This window comes from Octodon degus, unplaced genomic scaffold (genome assembly GCF_000260255.1).
Source record: "Octodon degus isolate 3935 unplaced genomic scaffold, OctDeg1.0 scaffold00026, whole genome shotgun sequence".
Classification (NCBI taxonomy): domain Eukaryota; kingdom Metazoa; phylum Chordata; class Mammalia; order Rodentia; family Octodontidae; genus Octodon; species Octodon degus.
In genome coordinates, this window is record NW_004524602.1 from 2,737,016 (window position 1) to 2,763,605 (window position 26,590).

General features: G+C 51.4%; 3 protein-coding genes across 19 annotated transcripts in view; 2 read left to right on the top strand and 1 right to left on the bottom strand.

Annotated features, from left to right (window-relative positions):
- The window catches only part of Sin3a (SIN3 transcription regulator family member A), a 79,407-nt gene extending 73,383 nt beyond the window's left edge, over positions 1-6,024 (top strand). For all 4 annotated transcript variants that reach the window (XM_023712713.1, XM_023712714.1, XM_023712712.1 and 1 more), the window contains exons 20-21: positions 2,161-2,368; positions 4,682-6,024. In XM_023712713.1, coding sequence (XP_023568481.1) covers positions 2,161-2,368; positions 4,682-4,912 — 439 coding nt within the window. In that variant the 3' untranslated portion in view covers positions 4,913-6,024. The remainder of the gene's footprint in view (positions 1-2,160; positions 2,369-4,681) is intronic.
- Positions 6,025-9,124: 3,100 nt separating this feature from the next.
- Man2c1 (mannosidase alpha class 2C member 1) lies at positions 9,125-19,893 on the top strand. The gene is given in 27 exon segments (XM_023712716.1): positions 9,125-9,470; positions 9,557-9,682; positions 9,988-10,111; positions 10,895-10,965; positions 12,693-12,870; positions 13,096-13,285; positions 13,976-14,082; positions 14,199-14,309; positions 14,639-14,731; positions 14,899-15,015; positions 15,214-15,309; positions 15,399-15,544; positions 15,864-15,987; positions 16,190-16,311; positions 16,395-16,480; positions 16,594-16,749; positions 16,938-17,035; positions 17,175-17,269; positions 17,479-17,583; positions 17,663-17,819; positions 17,918-18,061; positions 18,814-18,923; positions 19,012-19,091; positions 19,239-19,387; positions 19,469-19,578; positions 19,657-19,699; positions 19,702-19,893. Coding segments are annotated over 27 exon segments (3,321 nt in total). The 5' UTR covers positions 9,125-9,177; the 3' UTR covers positions 19,792-19,893.
- Positions 19,894-20,577: 684 nt separating this feature from the next.
- On the bottom strand, positions 20,578-25,586 carry Neil1 (nei like DNA glycosylase 1). Of its 14 annotated transcripts, none has more exons than XM_023712725.1 (11): positions 25,443-25,576; positions 24,923-25,080; positions 24,646-24,769; positions 22,574-22,693; positions 22,419-22,482; positions 22,176-22,275; positions 21,728-21,855; positions 21,478-21,505; positions 21,310-21,371; positions 20,974-21,139; positions 20,578-20,868 (listed from the first exon to the last, which is right to left on the bottom strand). In XM_023712725.1, the coding sequence occupies exons 2-11, from the start codon at positions 25,077-25,079 to the stop codon at positions 20,798-20,800; spliced, it is 1,020 nt and encodes a 339-aa protein (XP_023568493.1). In that variant the 5' UTR covers position 25,080; positions 25,443-25,576; the 3' UTR covers positions 20,578-20,797. The 14 variants fall into 14 exon arrangements, with proteins under 14 accessions (XP_023568493.1, XP_023568488.1, XP_023568487.1 ...); XM_023712720.1 differs by lacking the exon at positions 25,443-25,576 and adding an exon at positions 25,345-25,435 and having other exon boundaries at positions 22,574-22,763; positions 24,646-24,821; XM_023712719.1 differs by having other exon boundaries at positions 24,646-25,080; positions 25,547-25,586.
- Positions 25,587-26,590: the final 1,004 nt, after the last annotated feature.

A 26,590-nucleotide genomic window follows, 5' to 3' on the forward strand; every position in this document is an offset into this window, starting at 1 on the left:
AGCCAGCCCCGCCCCCTGGTGGGCTGAGCTGGCCACACACACACACACACACACACACACACAAATAAATAAATAAATTTAAAAAGAAAAGTGTTCTATTTAAAAAAAAAAAAAAAGCTATTTTGTCACATGCCAGTAATCCCAGCACTTGGCTAAGGAATGAGGATCACTTCAAATTCAAGGCCAGTCTGGGCTATACAGTGAATTCTAGACCAGCCTAAACTGCATAGAGAAAACATGTCTCAAAAAGACAAAAAGGGGCTGGCAAGATAGCTCACTGGACTAAAGCACCTGCGTAGGCAAGCACAAGGACTGCAGTTTGATCCCCAGCACCACATGCTGTGCTAACCCTACCCCCAGGGTGGGCTGAGTTAGAGTCCCGGCATAGTGGCCTGTAATCCCAGTGTTGGGGAGGCTGAAAACAGGAGGATCACTGAGTCTGTAGTGAGATACTGTAACAGCCAAATACATTTTAAGAAAAGAATCCCATTGTACTGTAGTACACAGGCTGCTTTCTGTGCAGTTTCTATTTTATCACACAGCGTATTATAAAGATGAATACCAAAAGGCACGATTTCAGTTAAAATGTTACTATTTGATCAAGGACATTCTTAACCAAAACTGGCTTTCTTTATTTGAGTGCCAGCACGTAGAGAATGCAAAGACTTCTGAGAAGACTTTGGTGTCAAAACCAGTATGTTTTTTATCTTTATTTTTATACGGCCAGTGCCATTACCAGCACAGTGAAAAGTGCAAATAATTTTTTAGTATATTATGAAAATAAGTTTGTTTCGTGAATCTTCTTGGAATGGACTTGGATCTCTTCAAGGGCCCTTGGACCTAAAACTTGCCATTGTACAAAAATCATGTGGGCAGATACTTGCTGAAGTAACAGTTTCAATAGCAAAGGATAAGAAGCAATATAACTGTGTAGTTGATAACCTTTTTCCACTAGATGTTGGAGAGAATTAGGCTCCAAATGCTACCTTCTCCTTTCTTGTATTACTCTTCCTGTGTATACAGAATGATAATTGTTACATACTGTCTTTGGGAGAATTTAAATAATACACTTCCAAATAATTTTTTGTGTTACATGGTTTATAGATGAGGAACCTCAATTGAGAAAGGCTGTTAAGAATTGCAACCAAAGGGCAGGGGAGATGGCTCAGTGGAATAAGTGCTTCCCCGGCAAGCACAAGGGCCTGAGTTCAGTCCCTGGTTCTTCCAAAAAAAAGAATTGTCTCCCATCCAAGTACTAACCAGGCCCGACCCTGCTTAGCTTCCGAGATCAGATGAGATCGGGCGCGTTCTGAATGGTATGGCGTAGAAAAAAAAAAAAAAAGAATTGTAACCAAAGGGAATGATACAAATCTATGTGGAGAATTTTTTTTTTAATTTTATTTATGTGTGTGTGTGTGTGTGTGTGTGTGTGTGTGTGGCCAGCTCAGCCCACCGGGGGGCGGGGCTGGCTGGCATGTGGTGCTGGGGGATTGAACCGCGGTCCCTGTGCCTTTGCTAAGCTTGTTCTAAGTAGGTGCTTTAGACCACTGAGCCATCTCACCAGCCCTTTTTTTTTTTTAAATGATGATAGTAAGTAGGAAGTTGCCAGAGCTGGCATGTGCCTGTAATCCCAGAGCTCAGGAATGTGAAAACAGGAGAACCACTAGGAGTCTGAGCTCTGTAGTAAGACCCTGTAGTCCCTGTAGACCCTACACTAAAATAAATAGTAGAAAATTGAGAATAAAGTACCTAATATCTGGTTTTTTGTTTAACCAAAAAAAAATCAGTCCCAAGGCAGGAGTGGGTAATTTCACAGACAGAAGCCTAGAAGTGTAAGGTCAAAGCTGTTAATAGGCTGTTAATTCCAGTTCTTGGGAGGCTGAACACAGGTAGATTTATGTGTATACGTAGCTAAACTTGTGAGTGGAGCATAGAGTCACATGTCTATAATCCCAGCATTCTAGGAGGATTGCAAGTTAGCACCCAGCCTATGCAATTTAACAAGAACTTGTCTCAAAATTCAAATAAAAAATTAAAAAGGGCTGGCGATACAAAGGCCTTGGGTTCAGTCCGCAGTATCACAAAATAAATAAATGATAGGTGCTTTCAGAGTACAAAGTAAAGACAAACTTTTAAGCCTGTGGGGCTTTTCTTTTGTAGGAATCTGCGACGGATCCGGAAGTGTCAGCGTGGTCGAGAACAGCAGGAAAAGGAAGGAAAAGAAGGAAACAGTAAAAAGACCATGGAGAGTGTTGACAGCCTGGATAAGCTTGAGTGCAGATTCAAACTGAATTCCTATAAGATGGTCTATGTGATCAAGTCAGAGGACTACATGTATCGGAGGACTGCCTTGCTCCGGGCTCATCAGGTAAGAACCTGTCAAGGAATTTCTCTCGCTGTCTGTCTTCCTTTGTAAAATCATCTTCTAGCCAGGTGTGATATCACATCTCTGTGATACTAGCGCTGAGTAAGGAAGATCAATTTAAGTTTGGGGCAAGCCTAAACTATATATAAGACCCTGTTTCTCTGTCTCTGTCTGTATTGCTCGCTCTCTCACTCTCAGTCTGTGTGTGTGTGTCTGTCTGTCTGTCTCTCAAAAGTAAAAAGTTGTCTTGGAAGCGTTGGATAATGGGAAGGTCCAAGACTAACCTGTCAGCAGAGTTGGTTCCTTCTGAGAGCAATGAGGGGAGAATAGCTTACAGTGTATGGCTGGCAGGCAGGCAGGCTTTGGTGTTATACAGATCTTCATGCGGTGTTTCTTTTCTTTGCATATCTATCCAAGACAGTCACTTTCTGTACTGAGGTTGGGGCTTTCACAGTGTTATGTGGCAATGCACACTGTAACACTTTAAGAACAGGAAATACCCAGTGGTACCTTTTGGTAAGGCTGTTTTCTCTGTGTTTATCTTTTAAGTGGTACCTTATGTGTCCCTTGTTTGAATTCTTCCTGTTTTCACCTCCTATCTCAATGGTGAGATCTTGGTGATATGTTTACGTATTGGGTATTTTGCCAGGTCCTAGGGTAGAACAGACAGATGTATGATGTTCTCTCACGGGGAAACCAACCAGGGGAAGGGATGAAGGTAAACGGGGTGGAGGCTTTGCTTTCATTAGTGGCAGCTTTTTCAAAGAAGTGATGCTTGAAGCCTGAGCAGTGACATGAAGCCTATTAAATGTACAGCTATAGTGGACGTGGGATACATGTAATTAGGAGGGTAGACAGGCACCACTTTTGTCTCAGCCATGGTGAGGATTTCATTTGAGGTACATTGGAACATTTTTTATAGAGATGGTTCCATTGTTACAAACATGATGGTAGGGCACAAAATTGGAAGAGCAAAGACCTCTCTGAAGACTTGGTCCACATTGAATATGGTGGCACCCAAAATGTAAGGCTGGCATGAAACCCATAGAACTAGATTGGAGACAGTGGGTACTTTGGTGATGGGTTAAACAGTTTTTGTGAAGAGAAGAACCCAGGTTGTGTTGTTTGTTTCATTTAGCTTTTGTTTTTTTTTGGGGGGGGGCGGGGGGAACCAGGGATTGAATTAAGGTCCTTGAGCTTGCCAGGCAAGTGCTTATTCTACTGAGCCATCTCCCCGGCCCCCTTGATGTTCTTAAATCATTGAAAAGTTTGTAGTACATCTGTTAATAGGAAAGGGTTCCTACATTTGGAGGCAGATATTGAACTGATTAAGCTGAATGTCTGGGGGTTTTTGTTTTGTTTTTTGTTTTCAGTATCGGGGATTGAACTCAGGACCCTGCCCTTGCCAGACAGGCGCTTATTCTACTGAGCTATCTCCCCTGATTAAGCTGAATGTTCAAGGTAGAAGTGTAGGGTTTAGTGTGATTCTCGGAGCCCCCAGTGGCTGCTGTGTTACGGTCCTTGGGGAGCCCAACAAGTGTTTATATCTCCTGTGTCTTGCATGTGGGTAGCAATAAATATTTACCTGATGCATAACTCGGAACTGCCCTTCATTCCCAAGCCTGAACCCTGCTGCAGGGTAGTCATGATGGGACTGGGAGAATAATGTGTAATCTCTTGTTCTGTGCCAGCTTGGAAGCAAACTGCTACTTACAATGCTGATCAAGATGACCGGCAGCTGTAGTTTGTTATGTTCCTCTCAGCTATGTTCAGATCAACCAAGTTGCTATCTAAAGTGTAGTTTGGGTTGTGGAGTTAAACTCGCTGGTAGAGCTGAGCTAGCTCGAGCAAGCCCCTGGCTTTGATCTCCAGCACTGCAGGGGAAGGGGGAGGTATGTTGTTTTTAAGAGAAGATTTGTGAAAGTGAGTAAATATGTATTTTTAACAAATTCCCTGGTGATATTAGTGCATGCTGAACTTGAGTACAGTGGTGTTCTATATTCTGCCCTGCAGCTGTGTTGCTCGATCTGCCTTTTTCTAGCACTCTATAGTCTCACCTCTCCCACTTCTTAAACAGTAAAGCCAGTTACCTTTCTCTTTTCTTTTTTCTTTTATTTTTTCTGTTCTCCCTTCCTGTCCCTCACCCCTCCTCCTCCTCACCCCCTCCTCTTCTCCCTCCCCCTCCTCTTCTTTTCAACCAGTAACATCTGCAAGTTGAGCCCACATCTTTCTTTTACTACTTTTGACCAAAATTGTAGTTTGTATTTGAAGAGATCTTTAAATGCTATTTAATTTCCCCTCTTTTCTGTTTTGTAGTCCCATGAACGTGTTAGCAAGCGCCTGCATCAGAGGTTTCAGGCCTGGGTAGATAAATGGACCAAGGAGCATGTACCTCGTGAAATGGCAGCAGAGACCAGCAAGTGGCTCATGGGTGAGGGGCTGGAGGGCCTGGTGCCCTGTACCACCACCTGTGACACAGAGACCCTGCACTTTGTAAGCATTAACAAGTATCGTGTCAAATACGGCACAGTGTTCAAGGCTCCTTAACTGCAAAGCCAGAGCAGTAACTTGAGGGGTGTGTGTGTGTGTGTGTGTGTGTGTGTGTGTGTGTGTGTGTATGTACACGTGCACACACATGTGCACTCAGGTGGGCAGGCATGTCCACTCACACATCCTGAAGAAGCAAGGAAGATGCCTTTCCAGCCCCCCTTGGCCTCCCTGGGACATGGCCACTGGCACAGCCTGTCTGTCACCAGCTGGGATGTACTCCTAAGGAAGGTGGACACCTTGCAAAGCCGGAGCTGGCGCTTCCCAGGGATGTTGGCTATTGGCCTGCCCTGAAGGGGAAGAAAGCCCATGCAAGCACAGAGACATGTGGTTGCTTGCTACACCAGCAGAGCTAAGACTTGTGTCTCCGGTAACCTGACCTACACCTATAAATGGAGGAACCCGTGCTATTCGTGCTTCAACTGGATGGAGATGCACTTACAAAACAGACCAGAGAAGGACTTGGTCAAATGGATCATAACCAGGATGTTCACGGCTCCTCTCTCCCACCAACAGAAAAGAGACTGGATTTCTTTGATTCTCTTCCCGCATCCCCCTGTCACTTGAGCACATCTAAGTCACCCATTAGGTTTTATGTGGGACCTGCAGTTGGCTTTGGGATTGATCATCTTATGAATCTGATTCCTGATGAATCCCTTGCTGCTCATCCCTTCTCTCCTCTGGTTCTCAGCCTCAAGAAGTTCAAATCAGTCATCCTTTTTAGCTCCTGTGGAACTGTTTTGTACCTGCTTCTTTACTAGTCTCCCTAGTGCTATCCACCAGCTTTATTCTGACACACATGTGCACATACACACACGTACACACACGCAATTTTAACTTTTTTTTTGTAAATAATGTATATACTGTCAATTTTTTATTAAAAGAAATATGCTTTGATGTGCTAGTGTAATTGCTGTAGCTTCTTGTGTACCATAGTACTCTTGTAGCTTCAGATTTAGTACCTATAAAGAGATGTATAAGACATTTATTACACTTTTTACCAAAGGGAGTTACTATTGTAGTACTTTTGTGTAAAACTTGTCTTCCCCTTTGCCCCAACATTTTTTTTCTTTTTTTTTTTCTTTTTTCGTTTTTCTTCTTTTTCTTTCTTTCTTTCCTTTCTTTCTTTCTTTCTTTCTTTTTTTTTTTTTTTTAATAAATAAAGCTTGGTTCTTAAGGAATAAATTCTCAACACAAGTCCCTTGTCCTTATCAGAGAACTGGCTTCAGTTCCTTCTCCGGGGTACAAACATGATTTTGCTTTAAAAAGTAATAGTTACCTGTACCTGTCCCAAATCAACATCTCCCAAGATTTTAAAATAGACTTTTTTTTTTCTTTTTCTTTCTTTTTTTTTTTTTTTTTTGGTGGAACCGGGAATTGAACTCAGGTCCTTGCTCTTGCCAGGGAAGTGCTTACTCCACTGAGCCATCTCTGCAGTCCCTGGACTTTTTTTCTACTTTATTCTTTTAGTGTAATTTCTCACCTCTGCAATTAAGTGAAAATATTTTATATTTGAAGTGTATTTCTTTTTGTGTGTGTGTATGTGTATTTTAATACAGGATCTCACTATGTAGATCAGATTCAGTAATCTGCCTGTGTTCAGCCTCCCAAGAGCTGGGATTATAGGCTTGTGCCACCATGCCCAGTCTCAATCACCAGCTTAGCAGGCCCTGGGGGCGCAGCTGGCATGGCAGGCTGGCGATCGAATCCTGGCCACTGCACCTGCCTAAGCAAGTGCTTTAATCTGCTGAACTATTTAGCCGGCCCTATTTCTCTTTATTTTTATTATGAATAATTCAACATACCAAATCATGAAAGTTGTATGTAAGTCCTAAGATAAAAATGGAAGGAAGGAGGGTCCAGCGTTCAAGTCCCTGTTCGGGCGCTATGCTTTTGGGGCCGGGGAGATGGCTCAGTGGAATAAGTGCTTCCCTGGCAAACACAAGGGCTTGAGTTCAATCCCCAGTTCCGGAAAAAAAAAAAAAAAAGGGAAGAGAATTTGATGATTTTCTTTAAAAACTATAGATGTGAGCTACATACAGACTTTGGTTGGGGTTTTCTTTGGTACCAGACTCAAGCTCAGGACCTAGCATTTGTCAGGCATGCAGTGGTGCCCCTGAGCTAAATCCCCAGCTCTATAACATTTTCTAATTATGTAGTTTTGTTTTTGCAAAACTGGGGATTGAACTCAGGCCCTTGTGCTTGCCAGGCAAGTGCTTATTCTACTGAGCCATCTCCCTGGCCTAATTATGTAGATTTAAGAAGTGGGTTTTTTTTGTTTTTCTTTGGCTGGCTCAGGATGCCTTCAGGGTAGGTCTGGTTAATTATGTAGATTTAAAGTAGCACTTTTTTTGTTTTGTCTTTTGTTTAGCCAAGATTTCACTATGGAGCTTTGGTTGTTCTGGAACTCAGGAGACCTGCCTCAAATGTTGAGTGGTGGGATTTCAGGCACACACAAGCAGCACAGCTGGCTGTAAACTAGCATAATTTATGTCATTTATGTATATTTATTTGGTACAGGGTCTCGCTACGCAGCTTGGACTCACAGCAATACTCCTTTCTGAGCCTCTCCAGCCCTGGGATTACAGGTGTGCACCACCACGCCTGGTTTGAGTTGCCAGCAGGGACTGGACCCAGATCCTTGTGCTTGCCAGGCAGTCACTTAGTCTACCAAGCTGTCTTCCCAGCCAAGTAACATACATTTAAACGTGAATCATCAGGACTTTAATATGGCTAACCTGACCCTTTAGTAATTTAATTGATTTTTCTTCAGCCATCACTGTACTTAGTTACAATCAACAATTGTTTTTATTTTCTTTTTAATTTAAAATCACCAGGGGGCCTGGCCCTAGCTCAGTTCTGGGCTGGTGAGATGGCTCAGTGGTCTAAAGCACCTACTTAGAATCAAGCTTAGCAAAGCACAGGGACCGCGGTTCAATCCCCCAGCACCACATGCCAGCCAGCCCTGCCCCCTGGTGGGCTGAGCTGGCCACACACACACACACACACACACATAAATAAAATTTAAAAATAAAATCAATACTATGTGAAGAAAAATGAGGTTTTTTTGTTCCCGGGTTTTTAAAGCAAGCAGACCTGTTTTTAGGATTTTTCGTTGTCAGGGGACAAGACAACCTAAAGTGCACAGTGGCACAAAGTTTGTGGGCAGTGGGAATTCCAGTTGGGCAAGCAGGATCTGTACTGCATCGGGAAAGACTGTGAAGCTGTCTTGCAATGGCCCATCCCTGTCTGCTCCCTCAGGAGAATTGGCCAAGTTGAACCAGTGGAGGGAACTGGAGGAACAGGACCAGCAGTGTTGTCTAGTGTACCTTCCTGGAAGTCAGATTATAGTTTTCAAGACCCCCCCCCTCAGCCGGGGCTGGTGAGATGGTTCAGTGGTCTAAAGCACCTACTTAAAACAAGCTAAGCTAAGCAAAGCACAGGGACCGCGGTTCAATCCCCCAGCACCACATACCAGCCAGCCCCGCCCCCTGGTGGGCTGAGCTGGCCACACACACAGTAAGTAAATAAAATAAATATTAAAATAAAAAAAAAAAGACCCCCTCAGCCAACCAGCCAATGGAGTCTGGGTCTTACACCTGCAGGCAAGTTTATGCAGGGTTTTTTACTCTTCTTACTATCTGGCTTCCACTTCCATGCTCAAAACCCACCCTGCATTGTTTCTTCATAGAGCAGAAAGTTCTTTAAGCTACAGTTGTGTCCCTAATCGCCTTATATAATTTTCCCCCTGGTGGTTGTATTTTTTGGTACCGGGAATTTAACTTCAGGACCTTGCGCTTGTCCAAAGCAAGCGCTCATGCCACTGAGCTATCACCCCCACCCTTGCTGGTGATTTTGGAAAGAAGGGAAACTGACTACTTCGGGAGAACAAAAATACCAAGTAGTAGGGATGCAAATGAATTGCAGGCCTGGCCCCTGGGCTGGAGGCTTTAGTCCACTGGGTTTATGGCTTAGACGGTGTTAGCAACTCATGCACCTGAAGTACAGCGTGTGACAGGAAGGACCGAGGGGTGCAAAGTCTCTTCCTGCCCTTGCACACTGCTGCCCATCGGCATGGAAACCCCCACCCGAGCCTCCTGGCTCAGCGCTACCGGACTAAGGGCTCCGGCCAGACGTAGACAAGGTGCCCACTCCTGAACGTCGCTTCGAGACCCACCAGGTGGAATAATTGGTCCACGTCTGTCCCAGGGTCCTCATCACTTCCTGTGTCATTTTAGGGGTTTGCCTACTGCCTGCCTGCGCGGATGAAGCAGGACAGCCTGGAAATCACAACTTGTTTTCAACAACTAGCTCAGCCTGAGGATGGGCTTCCGAAAGCCGCCAGTGTTGCAAGGAAAGCGGCCCGGGTTGGGGGGGGGAGGGCGGACGCCGGAACCTTTGGTTCCTGTCCTCTGCAGCACGCAGCCGTCAAGCAGAATAGCGGAAGCTTGGCGATGGCCGCGGCCGCGCCGTCCCTGAAGCACTGGCGCACGGCGCTGGAGCGGGTAGAGAAGTTCGTGTCGCCACTCTATTTCACAGACTGCAATCTCCGCGGCAGGTGCGAGCCGGGACAGGGCCAAATCCAGGGAGACGTAGGTAGTGGAAAGGCAGGACTCGGGGAAACGGATCCTGCTCTTCCGCCAGCCTGTTCGGGGACAGGTGCCCTGTGGCCGCGCTCGCCAGCTTTCTGACGCCAGAACGGCTGAGCTACGAGGACGCCGTACAGCAGGATTTCTCTCCAGCGCAGGTCGGCCACCGCTTCGGACCCACGTAGGTAACGTCCGGTTGGAGCCTGCCTGAGGCACACCGCCACCCTCTTCCCCTACCTGCCGCCCGGAATGGCGCAGTGCCCCACGCCTTTCGGACTCCCTGGAAGTTTCCACCTGGTCCTTTCCCTGAGACTCCTACACGAGCCTCTAATTGCCTTTCTCCTCCCCTCCCCGTTGCTCCTTTCTTGTGGCTGAGTACTTTGCAGCAGAAGCTCGGAGCAGGGCTCAAGCTCTTGCTGATACTTCAATCCAGGAGTCACCCAGGAGGAGCTTCCACCTCTAGGCACATCATCCTGGCTCTTACAGGTGGTGGACCTGCTGGTTCCGAGTGGAGCTGATCATCCCTGAGTCGTGGGTGGGTCAGGAAGTTCACCTTTGCTGGGAAAGTGATGGAGAAGGCTTAGTCTGGCGTGATGGGGAGCCAGTCCAGGTGAGTGGCCCAGCCCCAGAGCTAGGAACATCGCATCTGAACCCCAACCCTGTTCACTTACAGATTAAGAACCACTGGTTCACACAGCTTCCATTCTAAACTGGACTCCCAATCCTGGGTTAGGACTGGTGTTTCCTGTCCTAGAACAAGAGTCCTTTTCCCAGCCCCTGCCTCCCACCTTCCCTCCCTTTTGGCTCAACTGGGGGGTGCAACCACCTGGTACCTACTCCTAAAAGTACTGGAGATATAGCAAGGGATGAGGTGCACCTGCCTTGGCTTCATGGACTTTCTCTTCAGGTATTTAAATATTCAGGCTACAGTGGCAACCATAGACCACACCCAGTTCTCTTAGTTCCTATCCAGAACTTTTTTTTTTTTTTTTTGGTCTTTTTGTTGAGGCTGGCCTTGAGCTCACTTTGTATCCCAGGCTGGTTTTCAAACTCACAACAGTTCTCCTGCCTTGGCCTCCCAAATGCTGGGATTACATGTGTGTGCATCAGGTATCAAATCCACAACCTTGCACTTGCCAGGGTACATCAGGTATCAAATTCACAACTTTGCACTTGCCAGACAGGCACTGTGCCACTGCTATATCCCAGGCCCTTTATCCAGAACTGTTGACATAAGACCATGAGCTTTTCCATGGGCAAACAGGTGCCATTTGGTGGTCAGGTTGCTCACTGTTAAGGAATGTGGCGGCTTGCTTGGGAAAGAGGACCAGGCAGAGGGTCTGGCCCCCAGCTGCATTCCCTGAGCCCTGTCTCTTTCTCCCCTCCCTATCAGGGTCTGACCACAGAGGGTGAGAAGAACAGTTATGTCCTCACCAGCAGGCTGGGAGAAGGAGACCCCCGAAGGTGAGTGAGTGCCTTTGCCCTGGTGGGTGCTTAGAGAAAAGGCCTGAGGGACCTCAGAAGCACTGCTGCCTCCAGCACAGCCACTGTCCACCTCCTAGAGATGACAGTTATTATCCCCTCAGTGTTCAGATTCTCAGTGTTTCAGTAAAAAATGATTTTAACTAGCTGAGTTAAAGTGCTTTGATAAAAGAAAAATAATAATAAAAAGTGCATTGAGTCTCCCACCACCATCGACCTGATGCTAAGGCTCGAAGCTAGCGGCTTGCTCCTCCTGGTCAAGCCACCTGCTATTGAGCTATACCTGGCTCTGCTTTGATATTTTCCACCCTCACTTATTACAACCCATAATATGGATATCTTATGCTACCACCTGATGAGCTTCATAGACATTATTATTGTGCTTTCTGTGTATTGAACATTGTGTTTCAGATACTTCTCCCTATTGGGTGGGGAATAACGTACACCTGAATAGCATGTAAGCCAGGCATGATGGCTCAGGCCTCTAAATCCAGCACTCTGGGAAGATAGTAGGATTGCAAATTTGACCATTTCCTATGCATCTTAGCAACTTGGCAAGACTCATGCACGCACGTGCACACACCACACACACACACACACACACACACACACACACACGGGGGCTGGGGATACAGTTCAATGAGAAGATCTAAGATTCATTCCCTGATACTGCTGAAGGGAGAACTCAACTACAAGATAAGTGAAGGCTCTGAAAGAAAATGCTGGGAGTTGAGTGTGGTATGTGTTCTGGACAAGTTGGAGGTAGCAAGAGAGGTTTTTTTTGGGGGGGTTGTTTGTTTTTTGAGACAGGGTCTCAATATATAGTTCAGTCTGGGGTTGAACTCACTGCATGGCCCAGGATGGCCTTGAACTCACATCAGTCCTTTAGCCTCAGCACCCAGAGTGCTAGGATTGCAGATGTGGGCCACCGAGCCCGGCTGAGAGGAAATTGAAGTCTTCCCTTGGCCGAGGTTACCCTGTAAGGTGTGAGTGGAACAGCTTCCAGTCTCCTCCCCCCTCCCCCCCGCCAGAACCGGGGATTGAACTCAGGCCCTTGAGTTCGCCAGGCAAGTGTTTATTCTATTGAGCTATCTCCCCAGCCCCATCCAGTCTTCTTCTTCTTTTTTTTAATGTATTTAGTACAGGGTCTCACTAAACAGATCGGATTCATAGTGATCCTTCCTGTTTTTCAGCCTCCCAAGTGCTGGGATTACAGGCATGCACCACCATGTCCTGTCTCATTCACTGCCTCAGCGCGCCCTGGGGGTAGGGCCAGCACAGCAGACCAGGGATCAAACCCCCGGCCCCTGCATCTGCCTAAGCAGGCACTTTAATCTGCTGAGCTATCTAGCCAACCACAGCTTCCAGTCTTGCTGGCTGGTGGAGCTGAGCTGAAAGGTCACGCTTTTAATATGCAGGGTAGGTTCTGAGGCAAAGGTAGTACTTTGCTTATACAGTTTAGTAATAAGAGGGTAAGCAGTACTATGATTCACAGGCTCCCAAAGCCAGGCCACTTAATATCCCTGACCAAGGCAGAATACTCACCCGGACACTGGTTAGGGCTAGGGTTTCTGCCACACAACTGCCCACCATGGATCCTCCAGCTGGTGGGCTGGGAAAGGCAGCTGGATACCTCCTCCGAATCTCTTCTCTGGTCTCAGGAGGTCCTTCGCACCGCTTGGTCTGAAGCTGCCTCCCCATGTTTGCAGCCTGACCCTGTATGTGGAAGTAGCCTGCAATGGACTGCTGGGGGCTGGAAAAGGAAGCATGATCTCTCCCCCTGACCCAGAGAAGATGTTCCAGCTGAGCCAGGCTGAGCTGGCCGTGTTCCACCGGGACATCCACAAGCTCCTGGTAGACTTGGAACTGTTGCTGGGCATAGCCAAGGTACTGACACCCCATACACTGCTCACCCTCCAGAGCCTGTTCTAGATGTCTCGTTTCCTCAACTAGGTCACTGAGACTGGAATCCCAGGGAAGGAAGATTTCCCTAAGGGAAATGGTGCTAAGGGGGAATAAAGGGCTGGAGGCCTTTCTGGGAACCCTGGAAAATCAGCTGAGCCCAGAGCTGGCTGTACTTGAGAAAAGACTCAGGGGCAGAACCCCACACAGGGCCTCGGGAAGGACAGCCAACGCAGCTTCCAGGCCCTGTACACAGCCAACCAGATGGTGAATGTCTGTGACCCTACCCGGCCTGAGACTTTCCCAGTGGCCCAGGCCTTGGCTTCTCGGTTCTTTGGCCAACGTGGGGGTGACAGCCAGCACACACTCCATGCCATGGGGCACTGCCACATTGATACAGGTAGGTGCCCTACTTCTGAGATTGCATTAGCTGGGGAAGCAGGAGCCAGAGCCCTTGAACCCTGGCTATGCCCAAGAAACACAGTGTGCCTCTCGGCAGTCCCATGTCCCTCTTGCACCTCAGTTTCTCCACATGTAAAGTGGGGCAGGGGTATTCAACTATGGCATCTTCTGCTTATGGCTTGGTTATTCTGTCAGTAAAACCTGCTGCCTCCCAGACCCTGTGTCAGAGCCTGGGGTAACATTGTAGAGGTGATGACTACAGAGTGACCACAGTTGTGGTGATGCATAGAGAACCTTGTGAGAAACCCAGGCGAGGCACTTAACCCAGCTGAATGGAGCAGGATATGATTGACAAGATTGTGCCAGTCCTCAGAGACAGTAGGTATAGACTTGAGACTGGGCCCAAGCACCATTATCATAGGTCAGTTCTGGTCCTACTTCTGAATCGCAGAACAAGGTTCTCTGTTGTGTCATTGTGGGGTGTGTTGTGTCAGGTTGCATTTTTCTAGATAGGTAAAGAAACTGAGGTCTCCTTCCCCACCCTCTCCCACCATGCAGGGAATGTGAAGAGACAGCTGAGGAGATCATGGCCATGAGGAGGGCTAGAGTGACAGGGTGCTGGGACAGGGAAGGGACAGGGGTCTTTTGAGACCTTGGCACTGCACACTCTTGCTCTCTCCCTCTCCAGCCTGGCTGTGGCCCTTCAAGGAGACTGTGCGGAAATGTGCCCGGAGCTGGGTGACAGCCCTGAAGCTCATGGAACAGAATGCCGATTTCATCTTTGTCTGCTCCCAGGTCAGGGTGGCTCTGTGGGGCAGAGTGGGTCCTGAGGGTCCTTGAGCCCCAGAGCTCCAGATTCTTAGCCCTGCATGATGGTCCTTGGCCCATCTCTCTTTACCTCTGCCTCACAGGCACAGCAGCTCGAATGGGTAAAGAGCCACTACCCCAGCCTGTATGCCCAGCTTCAGGCATTTGCCTGCCAAGGGCAGTTTGTGCCCGTGGGAGGCACCTGGGTAGAGATGGTGAGTGCATTGACCTCCTCTCAGTCCCAGTCCCCAAAGCAGTGCCTTCCCCCAGGTGGCCAGCCCCTTGGCCTGGTGGGTCATTTTCTAGAGGCTGCTCCTACCCTCTTTGTGGTAGGACTTAATTGTCCCCTGGGGTTTCCAGGGAGGCGGGTCTGATCCCAGCACCACCACAGGCAGATGCGCACTCACACTTGGCAGGACTTGAGGAAGTGGGCACTTCCTGAGGCCCAGCCTGTCCTGCACTGGGGATGTGGAGCTGGCCTACACCTCTGCCTGCCTTCTACCCACTCAAGCAAGCTGACCAGCTGCCTCCTACCCCTCACCAGGATGGGAATCTGCCCAGTGGAGAGGCCATGGTGAGACAGTTCCTGCAGGGCCAGAGCTTCTTTCTGCGGGAGTTTGGGAAGCTGTGCTCTGAGGTGAGTTGGGCTGCCCCCAGCAGGGCATGGTATGGCTGGGCTGTCCCAGGGAGCTGGGAGCTGAGGCTGGGTTCTGTGTGGCTCTTTACCCACTGGAGCTGCTGTGCCTGTGAGGCAGAGGTGGAGAGAGATGGACCAAGGACCATACAGAACCCTCTTTTCCACAGTTCTGGCTGCCTGACACGTTTGGCTACTCAGCACAGCTCCCCCAGATCATGCGTGGCTGTGGCATCACACGCTTCCTAACCCAGAAGTTGAGCTGGAATTTGGTGAACTCCTTCCCTGTGAGCACATCCCAGGGTCAGAGTCTCAGCAAGCCTGTTATCTGTGCCCAGGCTTATCAAATCCCATGGGGAGTGGGGTAAGGGGATGGCACTCCATCAGCATTGTACAGCAGGCAAGCCAGGGCAAGGCCCCTTTTGGGAAGGCCACCCTGTTCAGCCTGGTGCTAGCCTCTCCCCTCTCTCTGTCCCCTGCTCTAGCACCACAACTTTCTCTGGGAGGGACTGGATGGCTCACGTGTGCTAGTTCATTTTCCACCTGGCGACTCCTATGGAATGCAGGGCACTGTGGAGGAGGTGAGGGGCACCTAGGGCCTGGTGAGGGGAAGCTGAAGAGGGCCAGCCATCCTAAGCAAAGTAGGCCCATACTCTTTGCTTCTGTCCAGGTGCTAAAGACTGTGAACAACAACAAGGACAAGGGGCGGGCCAACCACAGTGCCTTTCTCTTCGGTTTCGGTGATGGAGGTGGCGGCCCCACTCAGACCATGCTGGACCGTTTGAGGCGCCTGAACAACACCGATGGGCTGCCCAGGTCAGGCCTGGCTCTTGTGTAGCCACTTCAGCCCTGGTCTCTAGCCTTCTCTCTGCTCCTACACTGGACTCAGCTCCTCTGCCCAACCTTGTCCTCCCCAAGTCCTGCCGGCCAGCTTCTCTAGGCTTCACCTAATGGGTAGGAGGATTGCCATGATGGGCAGGAGCCTGAGCCCAAGAGAGGGCAGTTCCTGAGTTTCCTGAACCAGCGCTGTGTGTATAGGAAGCTAGGGGGAGGGGGACAGTCCCATGTTAGAGCTATACTTCTTGTCTATGCTCTTGGAGTAGAAAACTGAGGCCCAGGCTGTCCCCTCCTTCAGGGTGCAGCTGTCCTCCCCAGACCAGCTCTTCAAGGCTCTAGAAAGTGACCAGGGCCAGCTGTGCACGTGGGTCGGGGAGCTCTTCCTGGAGCTGCACAATGGTACCTACACCACCCATGCCCAGGTCTGTAGCCAACTGAGGGCAGAGCAGGGGCAAAGGCCAACTGTTCATCCAAAGACAGACAAGCAAGGGCTAGGGCCCCATTGTGCTAAAGGAGAAGGGCTGGGTGAGGTGGGCGAGGGGTTTACAGCTCAGGTGGTTGTAGACTATTAATGGGATATTTAGACAGTCCCCATACTTACCTACTCTTGCACCCTGGGCACAGATCAAGAAGGGGAACCGGGAATGCGAGCGGATCCTGCATGATATTGAGCTGCTCAGCAGCCTGGCTCTGGCCCGCAGTGCCCACTTCCTGTATCCAGTAACCCAGCTGCAGCACCTCTGGAGGTCAGCCTGGCACCTGCCCCTGCCTAGACCCCTCTGCCCCTGCTGCTGCAGCATCCCATCCCCACCCTCGCTACCCTCCACAGGCTTCTGCTCCTGAACCAGTTCCATGATGTGGTGACTGGAAGCTGCATCCAGCTGGTGGCAGAGGATGCCATGAAACACTATGAAGGTAAGGCCGACAAGTCCTGCCATCCTCTGTACCCCGTAGCTGGGCCCAGGACATCCCCCTGTGGAACACTGGTCTCCCAAACCCAACATCCCGTAACTAGCCCCCCTCCACAGATATCCGTTCCCATGGCAATACACTGCTCAGCGCTGCAGCTGGTGCTTTGTGTGCTGGGGAGCCTGGGCCTGAGGGCCTCCTGGTTGTCAACACACTGCCCTGGAAGCGCACAGAAGTGTTGTCCCTGCCCAAGCCTGGTGGGGCCCAGAGCCTTGGTAAGAGCAAAGAGGAGGAATCTAGCCCACCAGACCAGAAAAAGCATACTCCCATGGGGGTCTCTTGGGGTCTTGGGGTGCTTCATGCCAGAGGGTAGGAACGGTGTCCTTTACCACCCTGCTCTGACCTGAATGAGGTGTCAGCATGATCAGTGGGGCTCGCACTGACAGCTGGGCCTCACCCTCAGCCCTGGTGACCGTGCCTAGCATGGGCTATGCACCTGCTCCCACCCCTTCCTCACCGCAGCCTCTGCAGCCCCAGCAGCCAGTGTTTGTGATGCAGGAGGTGAGTCCAGCAGCTCCCGGGAAGACAAGGCTGTCCTTGGTGCTCCTGAGCCTGGAGCTGGGGGACTGGAGCTGGAGGGGGGGTCAGGGGTGTGTGGGAAGCCCCTTCAGGCTCAGCTTCAAAATCCTGCCCACCCAAGACTGATGGTTCTGTGACTCTGGACAACGGCATCATCCGAGTGAGACTGGATCCAACTGGCCACCTGACGTCCCTAGTCTTGGTGGCCTCTGGCAGGTGCTAACCCCTTGCTGTCCTTTCTATGCACCTGTGCTCCCATCCCTTGGCCACAACAGCCCACTAAGGCCTCACTAGGGACCCACTATGAGTGAGGCAGTCTGGTCCAAGAGTCCCCTGCCCCCACTTATCCTGCCCCACTCCATCAAGTATAGTTGGAGCACACAAGGTCATACAGGTGTGAGGTGCCAATTCCCATGTCCTTTCAGGGAGGCCATTGCTGAAGGTGCTCTGGGAAACCAGTTTGTGCTGTTTGATGATGTCCCCTTGTACTGGGATGCTTGGGACGTCATGGACTACCACCTAGAGACACGGTATCCATTGGGCGGGACTTCAAAAACAGGAGGTGGGGATATCAGCTACTCTGGCTCAGTGTCCCCCTCTGTCCTTTAGGAAGCCTGTGGTGGGCCAGGCAGGGACCCTGTCTATAGGCACTGAAGGTGGCCTTCGGGGCAGCGCCTGGTTTCTGCTACAGATCAGCCCCAACAGTCGGCTCAGCCAGGAGGTTGTGCTGGACATTGGCTGCCCCTATGTCCGTTTCCACACTGAGGTAGCTGGGACGGGGTTGTGGCCATTGTTGCCAGGAGTGGCTGGTGAGGAGGGACTGGCTGTAGCTAGGAATGACCCTGTCTGCCCTTGTGCTATCAGGTACACTGGCATGAGGCCCACAAGTTCCTAAAGGTGGAATTCCCTGCCCGCGTGCGGAGCACCCAGGCCACCTATGAGATCCAATTTGGGCACCTGCAGCGGCCTACGCACTCCAACACGTCCTGGGACTGGGCTCGATTTGAGGTCTGCCATGAAGAAGAGGAGAAAGGGGCATGGACCCTCCCTCCCTGGCTGGGAGACAGGCTCCATGGTGTGGGAGAGAAAGAAGAGCACCAACAGCTGCCTGTGCCAGGGCTCAGGCTAAATGCTGTACATTTAGTTTTTTTGGTTTTTTTTTAATTTATTTATTTTATTTGTTTGGGGGGGGGCAGCTCAGCCCACCAGGGGGCGGGGCGGGCTGGCATGTGGTGCTGGGGGATTGAACCGCAGTCCCTGTGCTTTAGCTAAGCTTGTTCTAAGTAGGTGCTTTAGACCACTGAGCCATCTCACCAGCCCTGTACATTTAGTTTTTAGGTTTTTGTTTTTTTCTTTAATTTTAGGAAAGGGTCTACAGGGTGTTCAGGGTCTCACTACTAGATCAGACTTGTAATGATCCACCTGTTTACAGCCTCCCAAGAGCTGGGATTACAGGCGCGTGCCACCATGCCCAGTCTCAATTGCCCAGCCTTAATTGCTGTCTCAGCATGCCCCAGGGGCAAGCCCAGGGATCAAACCCCTGGCCCATGCACCTGCTTGCAGGTGCTTTAATCCACTGAGCTATTTGGCCAGCCCATGTACATTAGTTTAATACTCAGGAGGCTAAGGCAGACAGGTTGAGTGGCATGCGTAAGGTTTGCTAAAGTGAGGACTAGAATTCATTCCTAGTGACAGGTGTACCAAAGACTAGGGGCCCAAGGAATGGTATCACCAAGTGGGTGTGGGCCTGCCCTGTGCAGGTATGGACCCACCGCTGGATGGACCTGTCTGAGCATGGCTTTGGGCTGGCCCTGCTTAACAACTGCAAGTATGGGGCCTCAGCACGAGGCAACATCCTCAGCCTATCACTGTGAGTGGGCCCTCTGAGGCTGGGCTGTTGCAGGGGAGGGCTGGGCTTTCTGGGCCAAACTCCAGCCCTGCCCTCCCTCCCACCCTAGCCTTCGGGCTCCTAAAGCCCCTGATGCCACTGCTGATATGGGGTGCCACGAATTTACCTATGCACTGATGCCACATGAGGGTGAGTACCAGGCACACAGGATTTTCCTATGCCCTGATAGCCCCTATCCTTATCTGAGCCTCACATAAGCCACCCTCCTTAGGACTAGTAGCCCAGCCCCAGCGGAGGGTTTCGTTTTCACCATATATGCCTTTCTGGCCATGCCAGGCTCCTTCCAGGATGCTGGTGTTATCCCTGCTGCTTACAGCCTCAACTTCCCATTGTTGGCACTGCCAGTCCCAGGCCCAGCCCCAGCCACTGCCTGGAGTGCCTTTTCGCTCTCCTCACCAGCTGTCGTGTTGGAGACTGTCAAACAAGTAAGCAAGGGAAAGCTCTCTGGAGTCGGAGTCCCAGGCTGGCCATCCTGCAGCTTGCACACTACCTGCCTCCTTCCCCAGGCTGAGGCCACAACCCAGAACTGCACGCTGGTCCTGCGACTGTACGAGGCCTATGGCAGCCATGTGGACTGCTGGGTGTACACATCGCTTCCTGTTCAGGAGGCGGTCCTGTGAGTGAAGGGATGGGGTGGGGTTGAAGGTGCGAGTCCCACCCCCTTCTGGCCCTGATGACCTCTCCTGATCCATAGCTGCGACCTCCTGGAACGTAGAGATCCTGCTGGTCAGCTGTCCTTTCAAGATTCACGCCTGAAGGTCACCTTTTCTCCCTTCCAAGTGAGGTCTCTAGTGCTTGTGCTCCAGCCTCCATCAAACTGAGTACCTAGGGGTAATGTTTTGTTTGTGTAAGGCTTTGGGACCCAGTTGCTTCCCCAGCCTAAAACAAGGACCTGTCACCTCTGGCATAATAAATTCTTAGGTGAGCAGCAGCCCTGCTTGTAGCTCCTGCTGGTTGTCCTCGGGGCTTGTCTTCAGCTTTCAGGGAGAAGGGGACTGTTTCTTCCCAGGGATTTGGAGCCAGGGCAAGATCTAAGGTTACTGGGTGTGTAGGGTGTGGGTAACACCCCAGAGCCTGGGGACCATGAGGTAAAAGGCAGAGTGCCTGGGAGAAGGCCAGGTAAGTGCATGTTAGCTGGGCCCATAGGAGAGCAGCTGTGACCAATCTGGACTTGGCCTGGAGGAGCTTGGAACCTTGGCTGTATACTAGATATTTTGTTTGTGGTGCACCACCCCCCAGGTGCTGATAGCCAGAACCTTGAGGATAGGTAGGGACACTGTCTGCCTTGCCAGGGAGGGCATCCCCAGGACTGGCTAGACAGCAGGCTTCATTCCAACATAGCTATTGAGTCAAGCATGGCAGCACATGTCTATAATCCCTGAAGTTAGGATGCCAAGACAGGAGGATCATGATAGGTTCAAGACCAGCCTGGGCTACATAGCAAGATCTTGTCTTAAGGTAAATAGGGGCCGAGGAGATGGCTCAGTAGAATAAGCACTTCCCTGGCAAGTGCAAGGGCCTGAGTTCAATCCCAGGTTCTGCCAAAAAAAAAAAAAAAGAAAGTAAATAAAAAACAACCTTAGCCATTGTAGACCTGCAACCAGCCCAAGAAGTTCCAGAAAGTTCCGATTTATTCATTCATTTAAAAATACTGCATTTTTCATGTAGTCTTTAAAAATGTGGAATATGTGGGATACAATTAAAAACTCGACAGTTGAGCAGAGAACAGCCACAGGCTGCAACCATGCAGCCCTTCCATGTTGCTTGTAGGAACTCAGACAGGCCCAGGTTCCCAGCAGGGCACCCGAAAGAGTGAGTGCAAGCAAGGACACCAGCTAAGAGACTATGGTGTCCCCAGGCTCCTCAGATGGGGTGTCAACCTTCCTCTTTTGGGGTCTGCGGCGGTCTGGAAGAGAAGAGGAGATGGTGTGTTGGGACCCCGACTGGGCCTGCCCAACAGCCTTACCCCACCTCTGCATCCCACCTGCCTCCCAAGGCCCACTTTCCCCACCTGTGGTGGCCTGCCGCCGCCGCCTCCTCCCTTTCTCACGGACTGTGGGAGCTCCTGGGTCAAGTTGGAGGCCTGGACCCTCAGGCTGCCAGGCTGTAGTCACCTCAGGAAGGTCTTGCTCAGCCCCTGGTGTCTTAGAAGGGCCCTTGATCAGAGGTGGAGGGTGCTGGGTAAAAGACCCACAAGTCCTGAGGATCCCTGGTGGACTTCCCTCAGAGGAGCCATAGGTTGGTCAATACCCACCCACCTCTGCATCAGGGGCAAGCAACTGGCCATGAGCCCAGCCTGGGAGTTACAGCCAGGGAAGGGCTGCATGGAAAGGGATGATAACTGTACCTCCATTTCTTCCAGGGGTCCTGGGTGGGTTTCCTGGGATTTCTTTTTTCTGGATTTGCCCCCTGCAGGATACTTGGCTGGGGTTTTGTGTCCTGTAGCTTCAGCCCTTTCCCTAGCCACCCACTGCATAGGGTGGCTCCTTAGTATGTTACATCAGCAGTTGCTTACCTTTTGGGGCCAGGGGTCCAGGATCCCCCTAAACAGAAGAAGCAGTATTATCAAATTGGCCTGTGTTTAGAGGAACAGTTTTGCTTAGAATCAAGCCTCAGAGCTTCCTGTCTAGAGACCCAGGATTTGGCAGAGGGGAGGAGTATCATGGGAACAATGTGGCCCTTGGGGACCTCCATGGGCTCCAGACTTCTCCACCCCACCAGCTTCCCTGGATTTTGTGTGCCAGTGTGAGCAACAAAGCCCAGACCTGAAACCAGATGGTGCGGCCACTCCGGTCCCGCAAGGAGCTCATCCCCGGCACACTGTAGCACTGCAGCCAGGCTCGGAAGGCAGCGAAGTCTTCCTCCCCATGATCTGGCCCATAGCCTTTGCCTCCTGTGGGATGCAGGGACCCACCCAGCAGAGGTTGAAGGGCTGCTGATTATGAGTAGGAAGAGTGGGACCTCAGCTGTGACTGAGTCAGGGGCCAAGCTCCCCTCTTGCCACTCATTGTATCCTCAAGGCTATGCCTTCCCCACTCTGGCCCATGCCTGCCTTAGCCTGCAGTGGCCCTGCCTGTTCTGGCAGCCTAAAGGAGACAGGCACTGACCAAGAAGTTCATGAACTCCACCCCAGTGGGGGATCCAAGCCCTTGAAGACAGCTGCCCAGGTTGCACAGCAGAGGTCACAGGCTGTCTTGGATCTCTGGGCCTCACCCAATTGGACCACTTCCTTGGGTACCAAGTGGCAAAGTTCCAACAGGTCTGGGTTCTGCAGCTTGGCCCTGATCTTCTGGCTCAGAGTGAGCTCCGGGCTCTGGAGAGGGGCAAGCAAAACCTGGCCATCAGCTTGGGGCAGGGCCCCAAAGCAGCTTGTCCTCTCCCCATCCTCCTTATGTGGAACTAAGCTTGGAATGCCCATACCCAAACCACAGCCCCACATCCCAGGGGCACCCTCACCAGCCGGTGATGCAGCAGGTCCTCCAAAACTGTGCGTGCCTTCTCAAAGGGCGGGATCCTCAGCCTGGCATAGCAGGGAAGCAAAGCGGCCATGTTGAGCCTCAACAATGGGCACACCTGCCCCCCAAGCCCATACCCATGGCCCACCTACTCACCGGAACAGAATCTCTGCTCGCAAATAGTTGCCAATGCCATTGAAGAACCGCTGGTCTAGGAGGGCCTCACAGATGGGCCGGTTGAAGGCCTTATCTGCCAGGTTTCGGAGCACATTCTCCCTGGGAAATATGGCCTGGGGTATGAGGCCTGTGACTCCCGCGGTATGGGGGAGGAGCTGGGAGAAACTTCCTAGGCGCAAGAAGAGGAATCTAGGGGCTGGAGAGATGGCTCAGTGGTCTAAAGCACCTACTTGGAACACGCTTAGCAAAGCACAGGGACCGCGGTTTGATCCCCCAGCACCACATGCCAGCCAGCCCCGCCCCCTGGTGGGCTGAGCTGGCCACAAACACACACACACACACAAAATAAATGTAAATAAATAAATAAGAAAGAAATTAAAAAAAAAGAGGAATTTAAGTCCTAGCTCTCCTTGCCTCGATGCTATTTGGAAACTGGAGCCTCAGTGGGGACAATATGAGACTTAAGTTTATAAAAATAAAAAATGATCAGAAGCAGCATGTTCAGGGAGCACATGGTTCTATACACGTGCCAGGTGCTTGGGACACTTGAGCACAAAGGTGAGTGAGCATAGAGCCTCTGCACGTGTGATCCAGAGAACCCTGGTGGCTTAAGCCACACATAAAGGTTTGACCCTGCCCCAAGGGGCATCTGGCTGACCACTTCCAAAGGTTGGGGATCCTTCCCCTAGCCCCAAAGAAGTATTTTTGCAAAATGCTTCTTTAGGGAAAAATTCAGGGTAGACTGGCTGGGCTGAGAGTATGAGAGTACAATGAAGCTAGAAGACCAAGTCTGGGGTAAGAGAGGAGATGGCAAGAGAGAATGGAAGGTTCCCTAGGTGCTTCTCTGGCCTCACAGGCTCCCTAACAGGAGGACCCCCAAAATAGCCTTGCTGTCCAAGAGAGAAGCTTCCAGCAGGCCAGTTCTGCAGCCCTCTACTCAGGTCCAGATTGGAGCTCTGTAGAAGGCAAGAAGGCCTTCCTAGCTGTCCAAGAAAGTTAAGGTACACAAAAGCCAAGACCAGGGACAGACCTGTTTCAGGGTATACACCCAGGTTCACATCTGAGCAAGCCAGAGATGCAACTAAGTCTTTGAGGCCCAGCCATAGGTACATTGTACCCCTGCCCCCCAGGAAGGAGAACGTGCTAAGGCCATGCCAGCCTCTATGACTCCTGTCAATTAGAATTCTCTCCTCAGATATGTGGGCTCTGTCCCTCTCTAAGCAGATATACCCAGCTCCTCCACACCAGCCACCAGTCACCCTCTGCACCTTCACCTATTGGATTCTTCCCAGCTCATGTGTTCATCTGATGGTAATACCCAGCCCAGGGCAAAGCTGGCACAAACCAATTAACTAACTCTCATGCCTCTCTGAGGGGATGGAAGTTCCTGGTGCCATGTCACCTCAGGAGACCTGTATCAGATCCCAGGTGGCTTGCAGCAAGGGACACTCAGAGGAGACCCCAAGACAGACTCAGGCTGACAGTATATGGGAGATCAAAAAACCTGACTCAAGAGCTGTCATGAAGCAGTCCCCTGGAAGCAGCCTTCTAAAACAATCCCTGTGCTGCCTCCCATCCCGCCCCCTTTGGTGAATCTGGAGACTGAACCCAGAGCCATATAATATACATACTGAGCAAGGCTCTACCACTGAGCTACATGCACAGCCGCTCCTCAGGTTTTATGTCAGGGCCGGTGGCGCCAGATGAGATGGGTGTTACCACTTGTATTCGCCAGAAGAGGGCACACAAGAGTCAACATAAAACCTAACCGATTTCCCAGGGTCTCAAGTGGCCCGGGCTAGCCTGGAGCTCAGCAATTCTGCCTTTACCTTGTGAGTACTGGTGTTGTAGGTGTGGGCCACTCCTGGCTGCAGCCTTACTAAGTACCCTTCTAGGGAGAGGGAGCACCAAGAAACGGTGGTGGGCTGGGTACAAGCTGCAGCCTATACTAGTGGTTCTGTGTTCAGGCAATGGCCTTTCCTCTCCCGGGCTAAGGGTGCAGACCCAGGGTGGGAACATTGCCTTGGCCTCACACCGGGTGCCAGTCCTACCTGAACTGTTCATACTCCAGCAGGACACATGGTCCGCGGTCTGGCTGCCACTCGCCCCCCAGGTCCCAGCGTCCAAAGCGGCGGATGTCCACGAAGCACAGGGCCAGACGTGGGGCATGGGAGGCTGTGTAGAAGCGCAGGTGGGCGTGGGGTGGCAGCGCCTCCGCCGGCGCCAGCTGGAAGGAGCCGGTCATTCCGAAGCGGAAGACCAGGGCCAGCGGCTCTCGAGCGGGCTGGGCCCCGGGCAGGGGGCTCAGCGTCAGGCGCAGCTCCTTACCCCGGGCTGTGGCCGAGATGCAGTAGGCGCTGCTCTCGAAGGGTACCTCGGGGTTGCGGCTGACCGGGGACTTCTCTACCGCCCCGCAGAACACCAGCCCGCGGCAGGCCAGGTTCACGAAGCGGCTGGCCAAGTGCAGCTCGGGGCCCTCGGGCATCCTGCGAGGGGGCGACAAGCAGGGCGGGTGGCGCCGGATGAGATGGTGTTACCACTTGTATTCGCCAGAAGAGGACGCGCAAGAGTCAGAATCAGCTGGGGTTGGCCAGAGATGCTGTCTCCACCTGGAGAGCGCAGAAGCCAGGAGAGCTGGATTTCGTTGAGGCAGCGGTCCCCATCATGCTCACCCCTGTACCCCTGGGCTTCCTCACAGCGCGTAGGTCAAGTCCAGCCACTGCGGGCCATACGATCCCTGTGTGACTGACCCGCTGCCCTATTTGAGGGGGCTCCATGCACCCCGCTGCTCCTCGGGCTCCCAGATCCAGTGGACTCTGGCCCGGCCTCCTCAACCTACGTCACTCACCCGCCCCAAGCGAGCCCAAGATAGGAGGGACAAGTCTCAGGTCCCGCACCCAAGCAAGGACGCCGCGCAGCGCCCAAGGTGGCGAGGGTGCCTCGGGCACTGACCCAAGAGGTTTTCAGGGTCTGCAGCCACGCCTCCGGGTTCATGGGCGGGACCGCAGCGCAAGGACCGCCGGGAGAGAAGTGCAATTCCGGGAGGCAACCGCGCAGGAGCATGGATCACAGTTGGGGTTGTGCGGAGGGAGTAGCGGCGCGTTCCAGGTGGGGTGACACTCCAGCAGAAAGCAGCTGCGACATCCCTAGCACAGATGCGAGCACAGGTGCACCTAGGCGCGGCCCCTGGGGACCTGGTGGTGGCCGGCAGTGTCACCAAGCAGACGCAACACAAACAAAACATCTACCCTACATGCCACATGGGGATGCACCCTCAGTAGGAGTCAGGGGCCCAGAAACAATCTACTTCCGATAACAATCTACTTCCGATTTTTGGTGGGATTGTCAGAGGTGAGATTTAGGCCAAGACACGGGGACTCAGGCACAAAGCCAGCACATAGGTGTGGCTGTGGAAAGGTACCATGCCAACACAAGGACGGGCTGCGGCAGAGGCGGGGGGGGGGGGGGGGGCTGAATGACAGCAACCGCCCTGTATGACCGTACTGTCATACAGGGCAGGCCTAGCTGGTGAGGTCAGAGAGCTGCATTGCACTAAGTGCAGCAGGCAGTGGTGCCTGTCCACAGACATGATTTGCCCACCTCCCAATGGGCCCCCAACGCATCCACTTGTTCACTTATGTTAGCAGAAGTATTTTAACTTAGACAAATCATGACATTTTATCATGAAACATGTCAGCATCTCTAAAAGCCACACTACTTTTAGCAAGGCTAAGAAAGTTAACCATGGGGCAGGGGAGATTAGCTCAGTAGGATTTTCTTTTTTTTTTAGCGGTCTGAAGATGCCTTGAGAGCATCTCTGGTTTCCTGTGAGAAACTGGGTTCAAACCAGAGCATCTTGAGCCTGAGTGCTTTGTTTAAGCAGGCACTGAAACAACTGAGCTAATGGGCAGGCCCCCATAGCTCAGTAGAATAAATGCTTGCCTCGCAAGCACAAGCGCCTGAATTCAATCCCCGGTTCCAGCAAAAAAAAAAAAA